General features: G+C 52.2%; 1 protein-coding gene across 1 annotated transcript in view; it reads right to left on the bottom strand.

Moving 5' to 3' along the window:
* LOC139232668 (chloride channel protein ClC-Kb-like) overlaps positions 1 to 15,546 on the bottom strand; it is a 92,878-nt gene that overhangs the window by 39,037 nt on the left and 38,295 nt on the right. The window contains exons 7-14 of the mRNA XM_070863133.1: positions 15,217 to 15,342; positions 13,208 to 13,292; positions 11,645 to 11,746; positions 9,316 to 9,400; positions 8,188 to 8,367; positions 5,602 to 5,671; positions 3,354 to 3,464; positions 1,064 to 1,277 (exon numbers count right to left, since the gene is read on the bottom strand). Coding sequence (XP_070719234.1) covers positions 1,064 to 1,277; positions 3,354 to 3,464; positions 5,602 to 5,671; positions 8,188 to 8,367; positions 9,316 to 9,400; positions 11,645 to 11,746; positions 13,208 to 13,292; positions 15,217 to 15,342 — 973 coding nt within the window. The remainder of the gene's footprint in view (positions 1 to 1,063; positions 1,278 to 3,353; positions 3,465 to 5,601; positions 5,672 to 8,187; positions 8,368 to 9,315; positions 9,401 to 11,644; positions 11,747 to 13,207; positions 13,293 to 15,216; positions 15,343 to 15,546) is intronic.

The raw sequence follows: 15,546 nt of genomic DNA, 5'->3' as shown, positions 1-15,546 counted from the left end.
AGGTGTATAAAATTATGAGGGGCCGAGATAGCCTCCCTGCTCTTGTATTCTATGCCTCAGCTATTAAAGGCGAGTATCCCGTATGCCTTCTTAACCACCTGATCCACCTGGCCTGCTACCTTCAGGGATCTGCGGATCTGCACTTCAATGTTGACCTGGATTATGGGCTCAAATAGAGGGGATTTGACGGGGGGGCTTCTTTACGCAGAGGGTTGTGGGGATCTGGAACTCGCTGCCTGGAAGAGTGGTGGATGCAAAAACCCTCACCACTTTTAAGAGATGGTTGGATGGGCACTTAAAGTGCAGTAACCTGCAGGGTTCCGGACCGAGAGCTGGTAATTGGGATTAGACTGGATGACCTTTTGTTGGCCGACGCAGATATAATGGTAAGTACGGCAGGGAATAAAATACGGCCAGGGTGATCGACTGGACGAGTTCCGATCGCCTGGATGGGTCGGAGAGGAATTTTCCCAGATTTTCTTCTCCCTAAATTGGCCTGGGTTTTTTTAATCTGGTTTTTGCCTCTCCCAGGAGATCACGTGGCTCCGGTTGGGGTGGAGTGTAGAAAGTTTCAGTTATAAGGGGTGTCGCGGTTGTCTGGGGCGGACTGGTTGGGCCGGGTGCTCGTTGCCTTTGTTCACTGTCCATTATTCATGGGTTTTATATGAAACCTTTAGGGCTGCTGACCGAGGGCCTTGCGGCTCTTTGTCGGCCGGCGCGGACACGGTGGGCCGAAATCCGCGCTGTAAATTTCCATGTATAAAATTATGAGGGGCCTGGATAGCCTCCCTGCTCTTGTGTTCTATGCCTCGGCTAGTAAAGGCAAGTATCCCGTACGCCTTCTTAGCTACCTGATCCCGCCTGGCCTGCTACCTCCAGGGATCGGTGGGCCCGCACTCCAATGTTGGCCTGGATTATGGGCTCAAATCTCCGGAGTGGGGCCTTGAGCCCAGGTGCCAGCTGAATCAGAGACGAGAGCGCGACTCAGCGAGCCATGGGCGACACACACACACGTAACGGACGCTGAAAAACACCGGCCAGGTACACTCGCTCTCTTCCTCACCCGCTCTTGCCCACCGTCAGCTTGGGCAGGTAGGGCAACTTCTTGACGATGACAATCCCGTCGAAGAAGGAGGGCTGGGAACGCTGGCTGATCACGTTGGCCACCAGCACGGCAATGAGCACCGGCAGGATGTGAGACATCTGGCCCGTCAGCTCGAAGACCAGCACAGCGGTGGAGATGGTGTGGGTGACGGCCCCGGAATAGGCTGCGGCCCCTGGAGAGAGAGAAAGAGAGAGAGAGAGAGAGAGAGAGAGCATACAGGCCCAGCCCTGTCAACGGCAATCCCAGACTGCCCCCCACCACCCCCCCCAACACCTCCCCAACCCCTCCCATCGCAGGGTCTTTCCTCAGCGCGGGAAACCGTCACCATACGAGATTCGATGGGGGGTCGGGGGGGGAGAGAATTTTAACGCCGCTTCGCTGCCAGTCGCCAGCAGGGGGCAGCAAGGAGGCTGTGCATGTCAAGGTTACAGCGCAGTGAATGAATGAGTGCAGAGAAAAGGTTCTGGAGGGTAATGTTGCTCTCAGAGACAGAATGCTGTTGGCTCTTGCGAGGTCGGGCTCTGAAATAAGAGTTGGCAGGACGCTGGGAATCCAGCAAACAGCAGTATGCACTTTTCAAAGAAAGCCTTGCATTTATATAGTGACTTTCACGACCTCAGGGCGACCCAAAGGACTTTACAGCCAATGAAGTACTTTTGGGAGAGTAATCACTGTTGTATTGTGGGAAACGCGGCAGCCAATTTGCGCACAGCAAGCTCCCACACACAGATCATCTGTTTTTTTGTTAGGTTGGTTGAGGGATAAATATTGGCCCCAGGACATCAGGGATAAACCCCCCTGCTCTTCTTCGAAATAGTGCCGCGGGATCTTTCACATCCATCTGAGAGAGCAGACAGGAGCATGCGCAGAAGGGAGACTTAATGCAAATAGTTACTGCGTTTTAAACATCGAGGTGTTGCTGGACAGGGAGCCAATGTAGGTCAGGGAGCACAGGGGGTGATGGGTGAGTGGGACTCGGTGCGAGTTAGGACACGGGGCAGGGAGCACAGGGGGTGATGGGTGAGTGGGACTCGGTGCGAGTTAGGACACGGGGCAGCGAACACAGGGGGTGATGGCTGAGTGGGACTCGGTGCGAGTTAGGACACGGGGCAGCGAGCACAGGGGGTGATGGGTGAGTGGGACTCGGTGCGAGTTAGGACACGGGGCAGGGAGCACAGGGGCTGATGGATGAGTGGGACTCGGTGCGAGTTAGGACACGGGGCAGCGAACACAGGGGGTGATGGGTGAGCGGGACTCGGTGCGAGTTAGGACACGGGGCAGCGAGCACAGGGGGTGATGGGTGAGCTTCGATGCTGGGGATGTTGGGCCTGATCGAGGACGCTAACGTTGGTACGTCTGTCCTCCCGGGGGATTTGCAGGATCTTGCGGAGACATCGTTGGTGGTATTTCTCCAGTGACTTGAGGTGTCTACTGTAAATGGTCCACGTCTCTGAGCCACACAGGAGGGCGGGTATCACTACAGCCCTGTAGACCATGAGCTTGGTGGTGGATTTGAAGGCCTGATATTCGAAAACTCTCTTCCTCAGGCCAACATCCTCAGCCTCGAAGCACTGACCACACTCGAGCAGCTCCGTGGGCCACATCGTCCGCATGCTGGACAAAGCAAGCGCTCTACTCGGAAGGCCTACACTCCAGTTGGGCAGAAGAAACGTTACAAGGATACCGTCAAAGACTCCCTGATAAAATGCAACATCCCCACCGACACCTGGGAGTCCCTGGCCCAAAGACCAGTCCGCCCTAAGTGGAGGAAGTGCATCCGGGAGGGCGCTGAGCACCTCGAGTCTCGTCGCCGAGAGCGTGCAGAAAGCAAGCGCAGGCAGCGGAAGGAGCGTGCGGCAAACCAGTCCCACCCTCCCCTTCCCTCAACCTCTGTCTGTCCCACCTGTGACAGAGACTGTAGTTCCTGTATTGGACTGTTCAGCCACCTGAGGGCTCACTTTTAGAGTGGAAGCAAGTCTTCCTCGACTCCAAGGGACTGCCTGTGATGATGATGATGGGTGAGCGGGACTCGGTGCGAGTTGGGACACGGGGCAGCAGAGTTTTGGGTGAGCTTAAGTTAACGGTGAAGGGAGAAGGGTGCGAGTGGCACTAACACTAACGCACTCCCTTCCACTCCTGAAGCCGCAGATTATTTGTCGCCTTGTCGCACGTTAACCGAGATGGATTGGAGCGCCCCCTACTGCTCGGCAGGGGAACATGCAGGACAGATCAAAATGTGCCCAGTCACCTGCCAATGCATATCCCGAAGGAGTAATTTTGATGTGAATTCCTTCCGAAATGATTCCTTCCGGAAAGATCTTTGCCATGATCTCCCCGTACAGCCGTCCGAGTCCAGCGCCTGCAGAAGGAACAAAGGTTTTAGAAACAGGAATCTGAGTCATTCAATCACTCCCAGGACAGGTACAGCACGGGGTTAGATACAGAGTAAAGCTCCCTCTACACTGTCCCATCAAACACTCCCAGGGCAGGTACAGCACGGGGTTAGATACAGAGTAAAGCTCCCTCTACACTGTCCCATCAAACACTCCCAGGGCAGGTACAGGGGGTTAGATACAGAGTAAAGCTCCCTCTACACTGTCCCATCAAACACTCCCAGGGCAGGTACAGCACGGGGTTAGATACAGAGTAAAGCTCCCTCTACACTGTCCCATGAAACACTCCCAGGGCAGGTACAGCACGGGGTTAGATACAGAGTAACGCTCCCTCTACACTGTCCCATCAAACACTCCCAGAGCAGGTACAGCATGGGGTTAGATACAGAGTAAAGCTCCCTCAACACTGTCCCATCAAACACTCCCAGGGCAGGTACAGCACGGGGTTAGATACAGAGTAAAGCTTCCTCTACACTGTCCCATCAAACACTCCCAGGGCAGGTACAGCATGGGGTTAGATACAGAGTAAAGCTCCCTCTACACTGTCCCATCAAACACTCCCAGGGCAGGTACAGCATGGGGTTAGATACAGAGTAAAGCTTCCTCTACACTGTCCCATCAAACACTCCCAGAGCAGGTACAGCATGGGGTTAGATACAGAGTAAAGCTCCCTCTACACTGTCCCATCAAACACTCCCAGAGCAGGTACAGCATGGGGTTAGATACAGAGTAAAGCTCCCTCTATACTGCCCCATCAAATATTTTTCAGCCCCAACACTAGAGTAGCACCTCATCCTGCCCAGCTTGGCATCATTCCTTCTTGAGTGAGATTGTTGGTGGTTGCTGAATTAGGGGAGGTTGTGTCCCCAGTCTAACAGGAAACGGGGAGAACGATTCAAACACATTTCGTATTTACTCTCCACTTGCCTGGATGAGTGCAGCTCCAACAACACTCGAGAAGCTCGGCACCATCCAGGACAAAGCAGCCCGCTTGATCGGCACGCTACCCACCACCTTCAACACTCACTCCCTCCACCACCGTCGCCCCCTGGCTGCAGTGTGTACCATCTACAAGATGCACTGCAGAAATTCTACCGCCTGGAAGGACAAGGACAGCAGGCGCATGGGAACACCACCACCTCCACGTTCCCCTCCGAGTCACACACACCATCCCAACTGGGAAATATATCGGCCGTTCCTTCATCGTCGCTGGGTCACAATCCTGGAACTCCCTCCCTAACAGCACTGTGGGAGCACCTTCACCACACGGACTGCAGCGGTTCAAGAAGGCGGCTCACCACCACCTTCTCAAGGGGCAATTAGGGATGGGCAATAAATGCCCGCCTTGCCAGCGATGCCCACATCCCAGGAATGAATAAAAAAATTATCTTCAGAAAGCCCTCTGAAAATTACCCGGTGTGTATGATTTCTATAATTGCACATAAATCCGATTAGTAGTTTTAGCCTGTTGTAATATTGTGATTCCATTGTAGATTGGCAGGTGATATAGTGGACAACGTATGCTAAATCCAATGAGCAATTCACTGCGATCAGGGTTACCCAATCGCCCTTAGTTACACTTACTCAGTGTGGCAGAGAGCAGAAAAATGCAGGTTCTATTCCGGAACTGATCCAGTCTGCTTACAGTTTGAAATTCGCATCCTTGTTTTCAAATCCCTCCATGGCCGCACGCCCTCCCTATCCCTGTCACCTCCTCAGCCCTCCGATTCTGGCCTCTTCAGCATCCCTGATTATAATCGCTCAACCATTGGTGGCCGTGCCTTCTGTTGCCTGGGCCCCAAGCTCTGGAACTCCCTCAACCTCTCCGCACCATTACCTCTCTCCTCCTTTAAGACACTCCCTAAAGCCTACCTCTTTGACCAAGCCTGGCCTAATTTCTCCTTCTCGGTATCAAATACTGTTCGATAACGCGCCAAGCGCCCTGGGGACGGTTTACTACATTAAAGGTACTGCATAAAAGCAAGTTGCCATTGTACAGTTTGCACGGGGTAAACCAATTGAAAGGACATCCCACAGTAATGCTGGGCGCACAATGGGAGCCAAACGCTTTACTTCCGAACGGATCACGTTTGGAGCTCTTACCGTAAACGAACACGGGCAGGAAGTAACCAGCGGGAACAACCATTGTCGTGGCCAGCAACAGCATGAAGAACTAAAGGGAGAGTTATAGAAATAATCAGTTCACAAAACTTCACTTTCCCTGTCAGGGGTCAGCCGCGACTGTCTCCCAACTCCCCAACTCCGAAGGCTGTGCGCTCAAGTCCCACTCCAGATACTTGAGTACACAATCTCCCTCCAGCTGTATCATCATCATAGGCCGTCCCTCTGAATCGAGGAAGACTTGCTTCCACTCTAAAGGTGAGTTCTCAGGTGGCTGAACAGTCCAATACGAGAGCCACAGTCCTGTCACAGGTGGGACAGACAGTGGTTGAAGGAAAGAGTGGGTGGGGAGTCTGGTTTGCCGCGCGCTCCTTCCGCTGCCTGCGCTTGCTTTCTGCACGCTCTCGGCGACGAGACTCGAGGTGCTCAGCGCCCTCCCGGATGCACTTCCTCCACTTAGGGCGGACTGGCCTTTGGCCAGGGACTCCCAGGGTGCCTTGCCAGCGGTGCGCACATCCCTCAAACAAATGATTTTTTAAAAAGCACAGGCTGTGCACCTGTGAGTATGCTCAGAGGTTTGTAAAGCTGTCCCTGCAGACCGGACACGCCATGGCGTACCATCTTGCCGTCCAGAGGAGGCGGGGATCCCCAATGGAGTGCTCTCTACGCGGGAGTCCTCCCTCTATTTATTGGGAACTTGGCCTGGAGGGTGGTGCACGGAGCAGTCCCGTGCAATAAGTTTTTCAGCCGGTTCACGGGCTCCCAGGCCGCCTGCAATTTCTGCGGTCTGGAGCAGTCCGTGTTCCACGCGTAAGTTGAATGTGTGAGGTTGCAGCCCCTCTTCCATTATTTGAAGGGGCTGCTCCTCAAATTCTGGTTTCACTTCAGTCCCACACTCCTGATCTTTGGGCACCCTGTGCGGAGGGGAGCGGATAGGTCCGAGGGCCTCCTCGTAGGACTGCTCCTGGGACTGGCCAAAGGGGCCATCAACCGGTCCGGGCAGCGGGCGGTCGAGGGGGTCATTCAGCCCGACTGCCTGCCTCTCTTCCGCGGTTACATCCGAGCCGGGGTGTCCCTGGAGATGGAGCACGCGGTCTCCACCGGTACGCTCGCGGCCTTCCGCGAGAGGTGGGCGCCAGAGGGACTCATCACCCCCGGCAACAGAATTTTAATTTGACTGAGCAAGGCTCCCTGTTGATTTGGAAATTTGTACGTGTTAGTGCCCTTCCCAAAAGGGGGCACCTGATTTAAAAGTTCTATCTAAAATAGTTGTAGAGCTGTTGCATTGTGAGTGGCTTAGCCAGTCACGTGATGTTCACAAGACTCGACGGCCCAGAAATCCCGGTTTGTGCTTCCTGCGGGCGATTGAGGGAAAAGCTTAAAAGAAGACGCGCACCTACCCATTCCTGCTGCGTCCACGCGAGTTCCCGGTCCTGAGGCCTCCACTGACTGCGCATCGCAGCGCGTGCACGTAGGCACATGCGCAGGGCAGGAGCTGCAATAACGTGGCTCTGAGCAGCCAATCAGGTAAAGTATGTTGTCATTCATAATAATGAGAACTCCATAAGTTAGAGGTCCCATTATTATGATTGAGAAACCCCCCCAAACAACCAAAACATTAATAAAAAATAGAAAAAATACACCACATATTTTTATTAATTTAAATTAAAGTTATTTATGTATTATAAAAAAATATATTTTTCCGATTTAAAAATGTTTTAAAAATATGGTTTAAAATAATCTTTGAGGTGGGGAGGGTTATTAACAATAAAATGTGTTTTTATCATTTTATTTTAAAATGTATTTGTGCATTTTAAAACTCTTACGCCTGTAACAGTAAGCTATGTGCCTGCTTTTATCAGGCGCAAGAGTTTTCAGGACATTTTCTGGGCAAGATATGGGTAAGTCCCGCAATCTTGCCCGTGCGAATGTCCTCGCGCCCGAGATGTCCTCGCTGGAGCTTGACAGATCAGAAAAGCTGCGTTTCAGTGCATGCGCATTGTGCGCTGAAAACCGGCTTTTCCGATACCTTCCCGGGTCCGTGCACACTCCGTACACACCCCGTACCGACCCGGGGAGTCCAGGAATTTCTGCCCCAATAAAACCCCAGCCAGTTGAGTTCAGGGGATCCATGATGAGGTATGCAGTTGTGAGCCTAGTGGATGAACTGGCTTGCCACTGGAGCAAGACCTCGCTCTGTCGCGCCCGTGTGGTGTGCAACAGCCACCTCACGTTAAAAAAATCCACGCACAGGCATCTTCCACCCCCTCAACTGGAGTTCAGGGCTGGAACATCGGGTCCTTCATTGAAACATCTGTGAACTCGCCCCTTTTGGTGTGGAAACAAGTCATCCTCGTTCGAGGGACCACCTATGATGATGATGGGGATGAACTGGTAACATGTAGTGTGATTGTTAAAACTTTGTTAATAGCAATATGATGCTATGAATTCTTAAGCAAAGAACCCCTGAAGCAAATACATTACAACAGGCCAGGAAGATTTACTAGTTCTAACCAACTACATGACTCAATTTTTCCGAACTGCTTTAAAAAAAATAGAAGCGATTACCTTCAGTATTATAAAGAAAGTCAACATTTCCAGAGAGGACAGTCTCATATGGGTCCATTGCAGCCAGTTAGCGTTGTAGGTTGGGGCAGGAGGCTGTCTTGTGCTGTTCCCCAACATCTGCTCATCAGATCCCCAGGTGCGGTTATCAAAGAACGTTTCAAGGTGTTCCTTCATGGTGAGCTGCGAGCAAAGGATTTGTGCTGAAGACACAGATCAATGACTTTGGCCCTGCCCAATTTTGGTCTCCGCCTATCCTTATCTATATAGTGTCAGCCAGTGGCTCAGAGGGCAGCACTCTCGCCTCTGAGTCAGAAGGTTGTGGGTTCAAGTCCCACTCCAGGGACTAGAGCACATAAATCCAGGCCGACGCTCTCAGTGCAGTACTGAGGGAGCGCCGCACTGTCGGAGGGGCAGTACTGAGGGAGCGCCGCACTGTCGGAGGGGCAGTACTGAGGGAGCGCCGCACTGTCGGAGGAGCAGTGCTGAGGGAGCGCCGCACTGTCGCAGGGGCAGTACTGAGGGAGCGCCGCACTGTCGGAGGGGCAGTACTGAGGGAGCGCCGCACTGTCGGAGGGGCAGTACTGAGGGAGCGCCGCACTGTCGGAGGGGCAGTACTGAGGGAGCGCCGCACTGTCGGAGGGGCAGTACTGAGGGAGTGCCGCACTGTCGGAGGAGCAGTACTGAGGGAACGCCGAACTGTCGGAGGAGCAGTGCTGAGGGAGCGCCGAACTGTCGGAGATGCCATCTTTCGGATGAGATGTTAAACCGAGGCCCCGTCTGCCCTCTCAGCTTAAAGAACCCACAGGCGCTATATCGAAGAAGAGCAGGAGAGTTCTCCCCGGTGTCCTGGGGGCCAATATTTATCCTTCAATCTACATCACTAAAATCAGATTATCTGGTCATTATACATTGCTGTTTGTGGGAGCTTGCTGTGCACAAAATGGCTGCTGCGTTTCCCACATTACAACAGTGACCACACTCCAAAAGTACTTAATTGGCTGTAAAGCACTTTGGGACGTCCGGTGGTCGTGAAAGATGCTATATAAATGCAAGTCTTTCTTTCCTTCTATCTTATACTCAGTTCCGATACTAAATGCTAACAGCGCTGAAGGAGTGCTTACGACTTACCCTTGAACCGATGTACTGTCCCACTCCGTGAGGAAAGGTCACGCTTGCCAATACAAGAGCCACGAACCCAGCAAATAGAATCTTGCTGCAAAAAAAAAAGTTCAGGCTTTTAATTTCAAACATAAAATCGATTTACGTTCACGTGGACAAGTCAGCAGACGAGGGTTTAGTTGTGACCTCTCAGCCAAAAGACGGCACCTCTGTCAATGCAGCACTGCCTTGGAGAGTCAGCCTGGATTCTGTCCTGGAGTTGAACCAATAACCTTCTGACTCAGAGTTGAGGGTGCTACCCACCGAGCCAAGAAATAGCAGGCGATTGTTCCAAGAAATTGACCAGAAACTTAACTGGACCAGCCACATAAACCTTTCTCCATTTAAATAATTTGATTTTTTCTGCCAAAGTGCATGACCTCACACTTTCCAACATTATACTCCATCTGCCAAATTTTTGCCCACTCACTTAGCCTGTCTGCGTCCTTTAGCAGATTACTTGTGTCCTCCTCACACATTGCTTTTCCTTCCATCTTTACGAAAGGATATACTTCCCCTGGATTAGGGGAAGTCATCTTTGACAAATTTGCTGGAGTTCTTTGAGGATGTAACGAACAGGGTGGATAAGGGGGAACCAGTGGATGTGGTGTATTTGGACTTCCAGAAGGCATTTGACAAGGTGCCACATAAAAGGTTACAGCACAAGATAAAAGTTCACGGGGTTGGGGGTAATATATTAGCATGGATAGAGGATTGGCTAACTAACAGAAAACAGAGAGTCGGGATAAATGGTTCATTCTCTGGTTGGCAATTAGTAACTAGTGGGGTGCCGCAGGGATCAGTGCTGGGACCCCAACTATTTACAATCTATATAAACGACTTGGAAGAAGGGACCGAGTGTAACGTAGCCAAGTTTGCTGATGATAAAAAGATGGGAGGAAAAGCAATGTGTGAGGAGGACACAAAAAATCTGCAAAGGCACATAGACAGGCTAAGGGAGTGGCAAAAATTTGGCAGATGGAGTATAATGTTGGAATGTTGGCAGAAGAAATCAAAGAGCAACTTATTATTTAAATGGAGAAAGATTGCAAAGTGCCGCAGTATAGCGGGACCTGGGGGTACTTGTGCATGAAACACAAAAGGTTAATATGCAGGTACAGCAAGTGATCAGGAAGGCCAATGGTACTCCAGATCCTATTTCTTATGTTCTTATAAATACTGTGGCAACAAGAGCATGTCAGAGGCTGGGTATTCTGCGACGAGTGTCTCACCTCCTGACTCCCCAAAGCCTTTCATAAGAACATAAGAAATAGGAGCAGGAGTAGGCCATACGGTCCCTCGAGCCTGCTCCGCCATTTAATAAGATCATGGCTGATCTGATCATGGACTCAGCTCCACTTCCCCGCCCGCTCCCCATAACCCCTTAGTCCCTTATCAGTTAAGAAACTGTCTATCTCTGTCATAAATTTATTCAATGTACCAGCTTCTACAGTTCTCTGAGGCAACGAATTCCACAGATTTACAACCCTCTGAGAGAAGAAATTCCTCCTCATCTCAGTTTTAAATGGGCAGCCCCTTATTCTAAGATCATGCCCCTAGTTCTAGTTTCCCCCATCAGTGGAAACATCCTCTCTGCATCCTTTCGTAAATATGGAAACCGAAACTGCACGCAGTATTCCAGGTGTGGCCTCACCAATACCCTGTACAACTGTAGCAAGACTTCCCTGCTTTTATACTCCACCCCCTTTGCAATAAAGGCCAAGATTCCATTGGCCTTCCTGGTCACTTGCTGTACCTGTATACTAACCACCATCTACAAGGCACAAGTCAGGAGTGTGATGGAACACTCTCCACTTGCCTGGATGGGTGCAGTTCCAACAACACTCGAGAAGCTCGACACCATCCAGGACAAAGCAGCTAGCTTAACTGGCACGCTGCCCACCACTTTCAACATTCACTCCCTCCACCACCGGCGCACCGTGGCTGCAGTGTGTGCACCATCTGCAAGATGCACTGCAGCAACTCGCCAAGGCTTCTTCACTGTTTCGCTAAGCATCCCTATGGCCACTGAGTGAGATTGCCTGTCTGATGTCAATCTATGTTGAATTAGCGATCGTTTAGGGCCACCATATCCTGAATCAAGACTGTCACAAACTCATGTAAGAACATAAGAAAGAGTTGGCGGCCCCTTAGTGCCCCCTCTGTGGCACTAATGGTGGCGCTAAACAGCCGAATTTCTCCCCCCAAGGGTGGGGAGAGGAGGACGCGCGCACGAGGAACGATGCCATGGTGGTTTGACAACGTGCGCCGATCCCCGCCTACGCTCGGAAATACTCACTTATCCGCCATGAACTTGGAGATTTTCTTGTGGTTGGTCATGAATATGGTGAGGTTCCGGTGGCAAAAGAGGTAGACGCAGCAGAGACATCCACAGACCACCCTGAGAACGTTGGAGGGAGGAAGTTATTCACGGGACGCCAATTTTTTGGCTTCGCTTTATTATCCATTTCAATTCCCCCCCCCGCCCCCCCCCCTCCCCCGCCCCGTCACCGCGCCCCCGCCCCGCTCCACGGTCCTGAAGGTGTCGGCTCCGCGCGCAAAGGGTGACACTCACTCGCCGACACCTCGCCCGAGGTCCAGTCAAGTGTTGAGCTTTGGCCATCAGTGTCGGCGGGTCGCTGAGCCGTGGGGAGCATCACAATCGAGCCCAAACGTGCCCGCACCTGCGTTACACTCTCTCTCCAACCCGAAAGCACGGCTTTCGTCGGCACCGCTCACGCCTCCCTGCCTTGACAGGTTGTGGGTTCAAGCCCCACTCCAGGAATTTTGGTGTGTGATCTATACTGATGCTCCCAGTGCCAGTGCTCGGGGAGCGCCGCACTGTCGGAGGTGCCGACTTTCGGATGAGACGTTAAACCGAGGCCCCGTCTGCTCTCTCTCAGGTGGATGTAAAAGATCCCACGGCACTATTTCGAAGAAGAGCAGGGGGAGTTATCCCCGGTGTCCTGGGGACCGATATTCATCCCTCAATCAACAAAACAAAAACAGATGATCTTGTGTTTATCGCATTGCTGTTTGTGGGAGCTTGCTGTGTGTAATTTGGCTATCGCGTTTCCCACGTTACAACAGTGAGTACATTTTTTAAAGTACAGGTTGAACCTCCTTAATCCAGAACTCCCTTATCCGGCACTCCCTTATCCGGAACTCCCTTATCCGGAACTCCCTTATCCGGAACTCCCTTATCTGGAACTCCCTTATCCGGAACTCCCTAATCCGGACCTCCCTAATCCGGACCTCCCTAATCCGGACCTCCCTAATCCGGACCTCCCTTATCTGGAACTCCCTATTCCAGAACTCCCTATTCCAGAACTCCCTTATCCAGGACTCCCTTATCAGGAACTCTCTTATCCAGAACTCCCTAATCCGGAACTCCCTAATCCAGAACTCTCTTATCCAGAACTCCCTTATCCAGAACTCCCTTATTCGGAACCACTCCTCAACCCGAACCACTCCCGGCCACCGGGTGGTGCATGCGCAGAACTCCGACATGAACAAATTGAAGTCCTTCCTCGCTGCCTACTCCTGCAATCGCTGGCCTGACCCCGCGATCCACCGCCACCCTGCCCCCCCCCCCCCATGATCTCTCTGCCACACTCCCAGCCCCAAGCCAGCCAGCCACGATACCCCCCTTGTTCAGTACCTGTACCATCCAATTTAACATGACCACCCCCTCTTCCGGAAAAAAATCCCTTATCCGGAACAGGCCGGGTCCCAAGGGTTCCGGATAAGGGAAAGTTCAACTTGTACTTCATTGGCTGTTAAGTGCTTTGGGGCACCCTGCGGTTGTGAAAATTGCTATATAAATGCAGGTCCTATCTTTCTGAATATTTTTCTGTCTTACCCAAGAATGGCAAAGGAAAGAAACTCCGGCAGGTCGAAGGGGAATTCCACCTTCCAGTTGGTGGTAAAGAGCACAGCGACTGTTTCTGCGGGAATAATAAACCGCATAAAGAATTGCTCAAACGGTTCACTCCACTCAAAGTGTGCCCAGGACTCTGAGCAGTCCACCACTACCAGGGATAAACCACGCTAACACAGAGAAAATGTCTTAAACATTTTTTTAATGTATTCATTCCTGGGATGTGGGCGTCGCTGGCAAGGCCGGCATTTATTGCCCGTCCCCTAATTGCCCCTTGAGAAGGTGGTGGTGAGCCGCCTTCTTGAACCGCTGCAGTCCGTGTGGTGAAGGTGCTCCCACACAGTGCTGTTAGGGAGGGAGTTCCAGGATTTATGACCCAACGATGATGAAGGAACGGCCGATATATTTCTCAAGTCAGGACTGTGTGTGTGTGACTTGGAGGGGAACTTGGCCAATTTTAGTGCCATCTGCAAACTTCTTAATCATACCCCCTATATTCAAATCTAGATCATTGATATATACCACAAAAAGCAAGGGTCCCAGTACTGAGCCCTGTGAAACCCCACTGGAAACATCCTTCCAGTCACAAAAACATCCATCAACCATTACCCTTTGCTACCTACTTCAACGCCAATTTTGAATCCAACTTGCCACTTTGCCCTGGCTCCCATGAGCTTTAACCTTCGTGACCAGTCTGCCATGTGGGACCTTATCAAAAGCTTTGCTAAAGTTTATTAATTATTTCAAGATTGGAGATGGAGAAAGAGTAGGCTATTTGACTGGGTGGGGCGGTTAAGGGACGAGAGGTCATGTGATGCCAGCTCCAGGAATGCACCCAATGAGAGTTGGCGATGCTATATCCCACTGCTTCCTGGCTGAAATCGACACAGGCCGGAGATTGAACAACTCGCATTTAAATAGCGCCTTTAACGTAGTAAAACGTCCCAAGGTGCCTTGCAGGAGCGATTATCAAACAAAATGTGAAATTGAGCCACATAAGGAGATATTGGGGCAGATGACCAAAAGCTTGGTCAAAGAGGCAGGTTTTAAGGAGTGTCTTAAAGGAGGAGAGAGTGAGAGGTAGAGAGGTTTAGGCAGGGCATTCCAGGGCTTTTGACCCAGGTAGCTGAAGGCACGGCCACCCATGGTGCGGCGATTAAAATTGTGGATTTGCAAGAGGCAGAATTCGAGGAGCGCAGACATCTCGGGGGGTTGTGGGGCTAGAGGAGATTACAGAGGTAGGGAGGGGCGAGGGCCACGGAGGGATTTGAAAATGAGGCGTTGCTCAATCGGGAGCCAATGTAGGTCAGTGAGCACAGGGGGTGATGGGTGAGCGGGACTCGGTGCGAGTTAGGACACGGGGGCAGCGAGCACAGGGGGTGATGGGTGAGCGGGACTCGGTACCGAGTTAGGACACGGGGCAGCGAGCACAGCGGGTGATGGGTGAGCGGGACTCGGTGCGAGTTAGGACACGGGGTCAGCGAGCACAGGGGGTGATGGGTGAGCGGGACTCGGTGCGAGTTAGGACACGGGGTCAGCGAGCACAGGGGGTGATGGGTGAGCGGGACTCGGTGCGAGTTAGGACACGGGGGCAGCGAGCACATGGGGTGATGGGTGAGCGGGACTCGGTGCGAGTTAGGACACGGGGGCAGCGAGCACAGGGGGTGATGGGTGAGCGGGACTCGGTGCGAGTTAGGACACGGGGCTGCCGACTTTTGGATCACCTCCAGTTTACGTCGGCTAGAATGTGGGAGGCCAGCCAGGAGTGCGTTGGAATAGTCAAGTCTGGAGGTAACAAAGGCACGGATGAGGGCTTCAGCAGCGGATGAGCTGAGGTAAGGGCGGAGACGGGTGATGTCCCGGAGGTGGAAGCAGCTGGTTTTGGTTATTGGACCTGGGACTTGCCTGGTTCTGCAGGGTCCAGTAACATACCCCAATCTCTCTTACTTTGCGTTACAGTACACAGGCATTGAGTAAGGTCACCGCATTACCGTGTTCATTGTTCACCACAGCCAGCACCCGGAACATCAGAGCGGCACAGGTCGCGGCAAAGAATCCGCGCCAGTAATTCCGCACGGCAAAATGCGTGGCTGTTGTTTCCACACTGAACAGGACACCTGGGGTGGATGAGAAAAGTAACAAGGCAGGTTCAGCCTCAGAGCGACCATAAATAATCCGACAGATCACAAAGGGCCCCAGTGACTGGTGCCCACCAATAAGAACGTAAGAAATAGGAGCAGGAGTTGGCCATTCGGCCCCTCGAGCCTGCTCCGCCATTCAATAAGATCATGGCTGATCTGATCACGGACTCAGCTCCACTT

The sequence above is a fragment of the Pristiophorus japonicus genome, chromosome 20, assembly GCF_044704955.1.
Source record: "Pristiophorus japonicus isolate sPriJap1 chromosome 20, sPriJap1.hap1, whole genome shotgun sequence".
NCBI lineage: Eukaryota > Metazoa > Chordata > Chondrichthyes > Pristiophoridae > Pristiophorus > Pristiophorus japonicus.
Note: the sequence above shows the minus strand (reverse complement) of the source record. Positions and strands in the feature narration are given on the sequence as shown.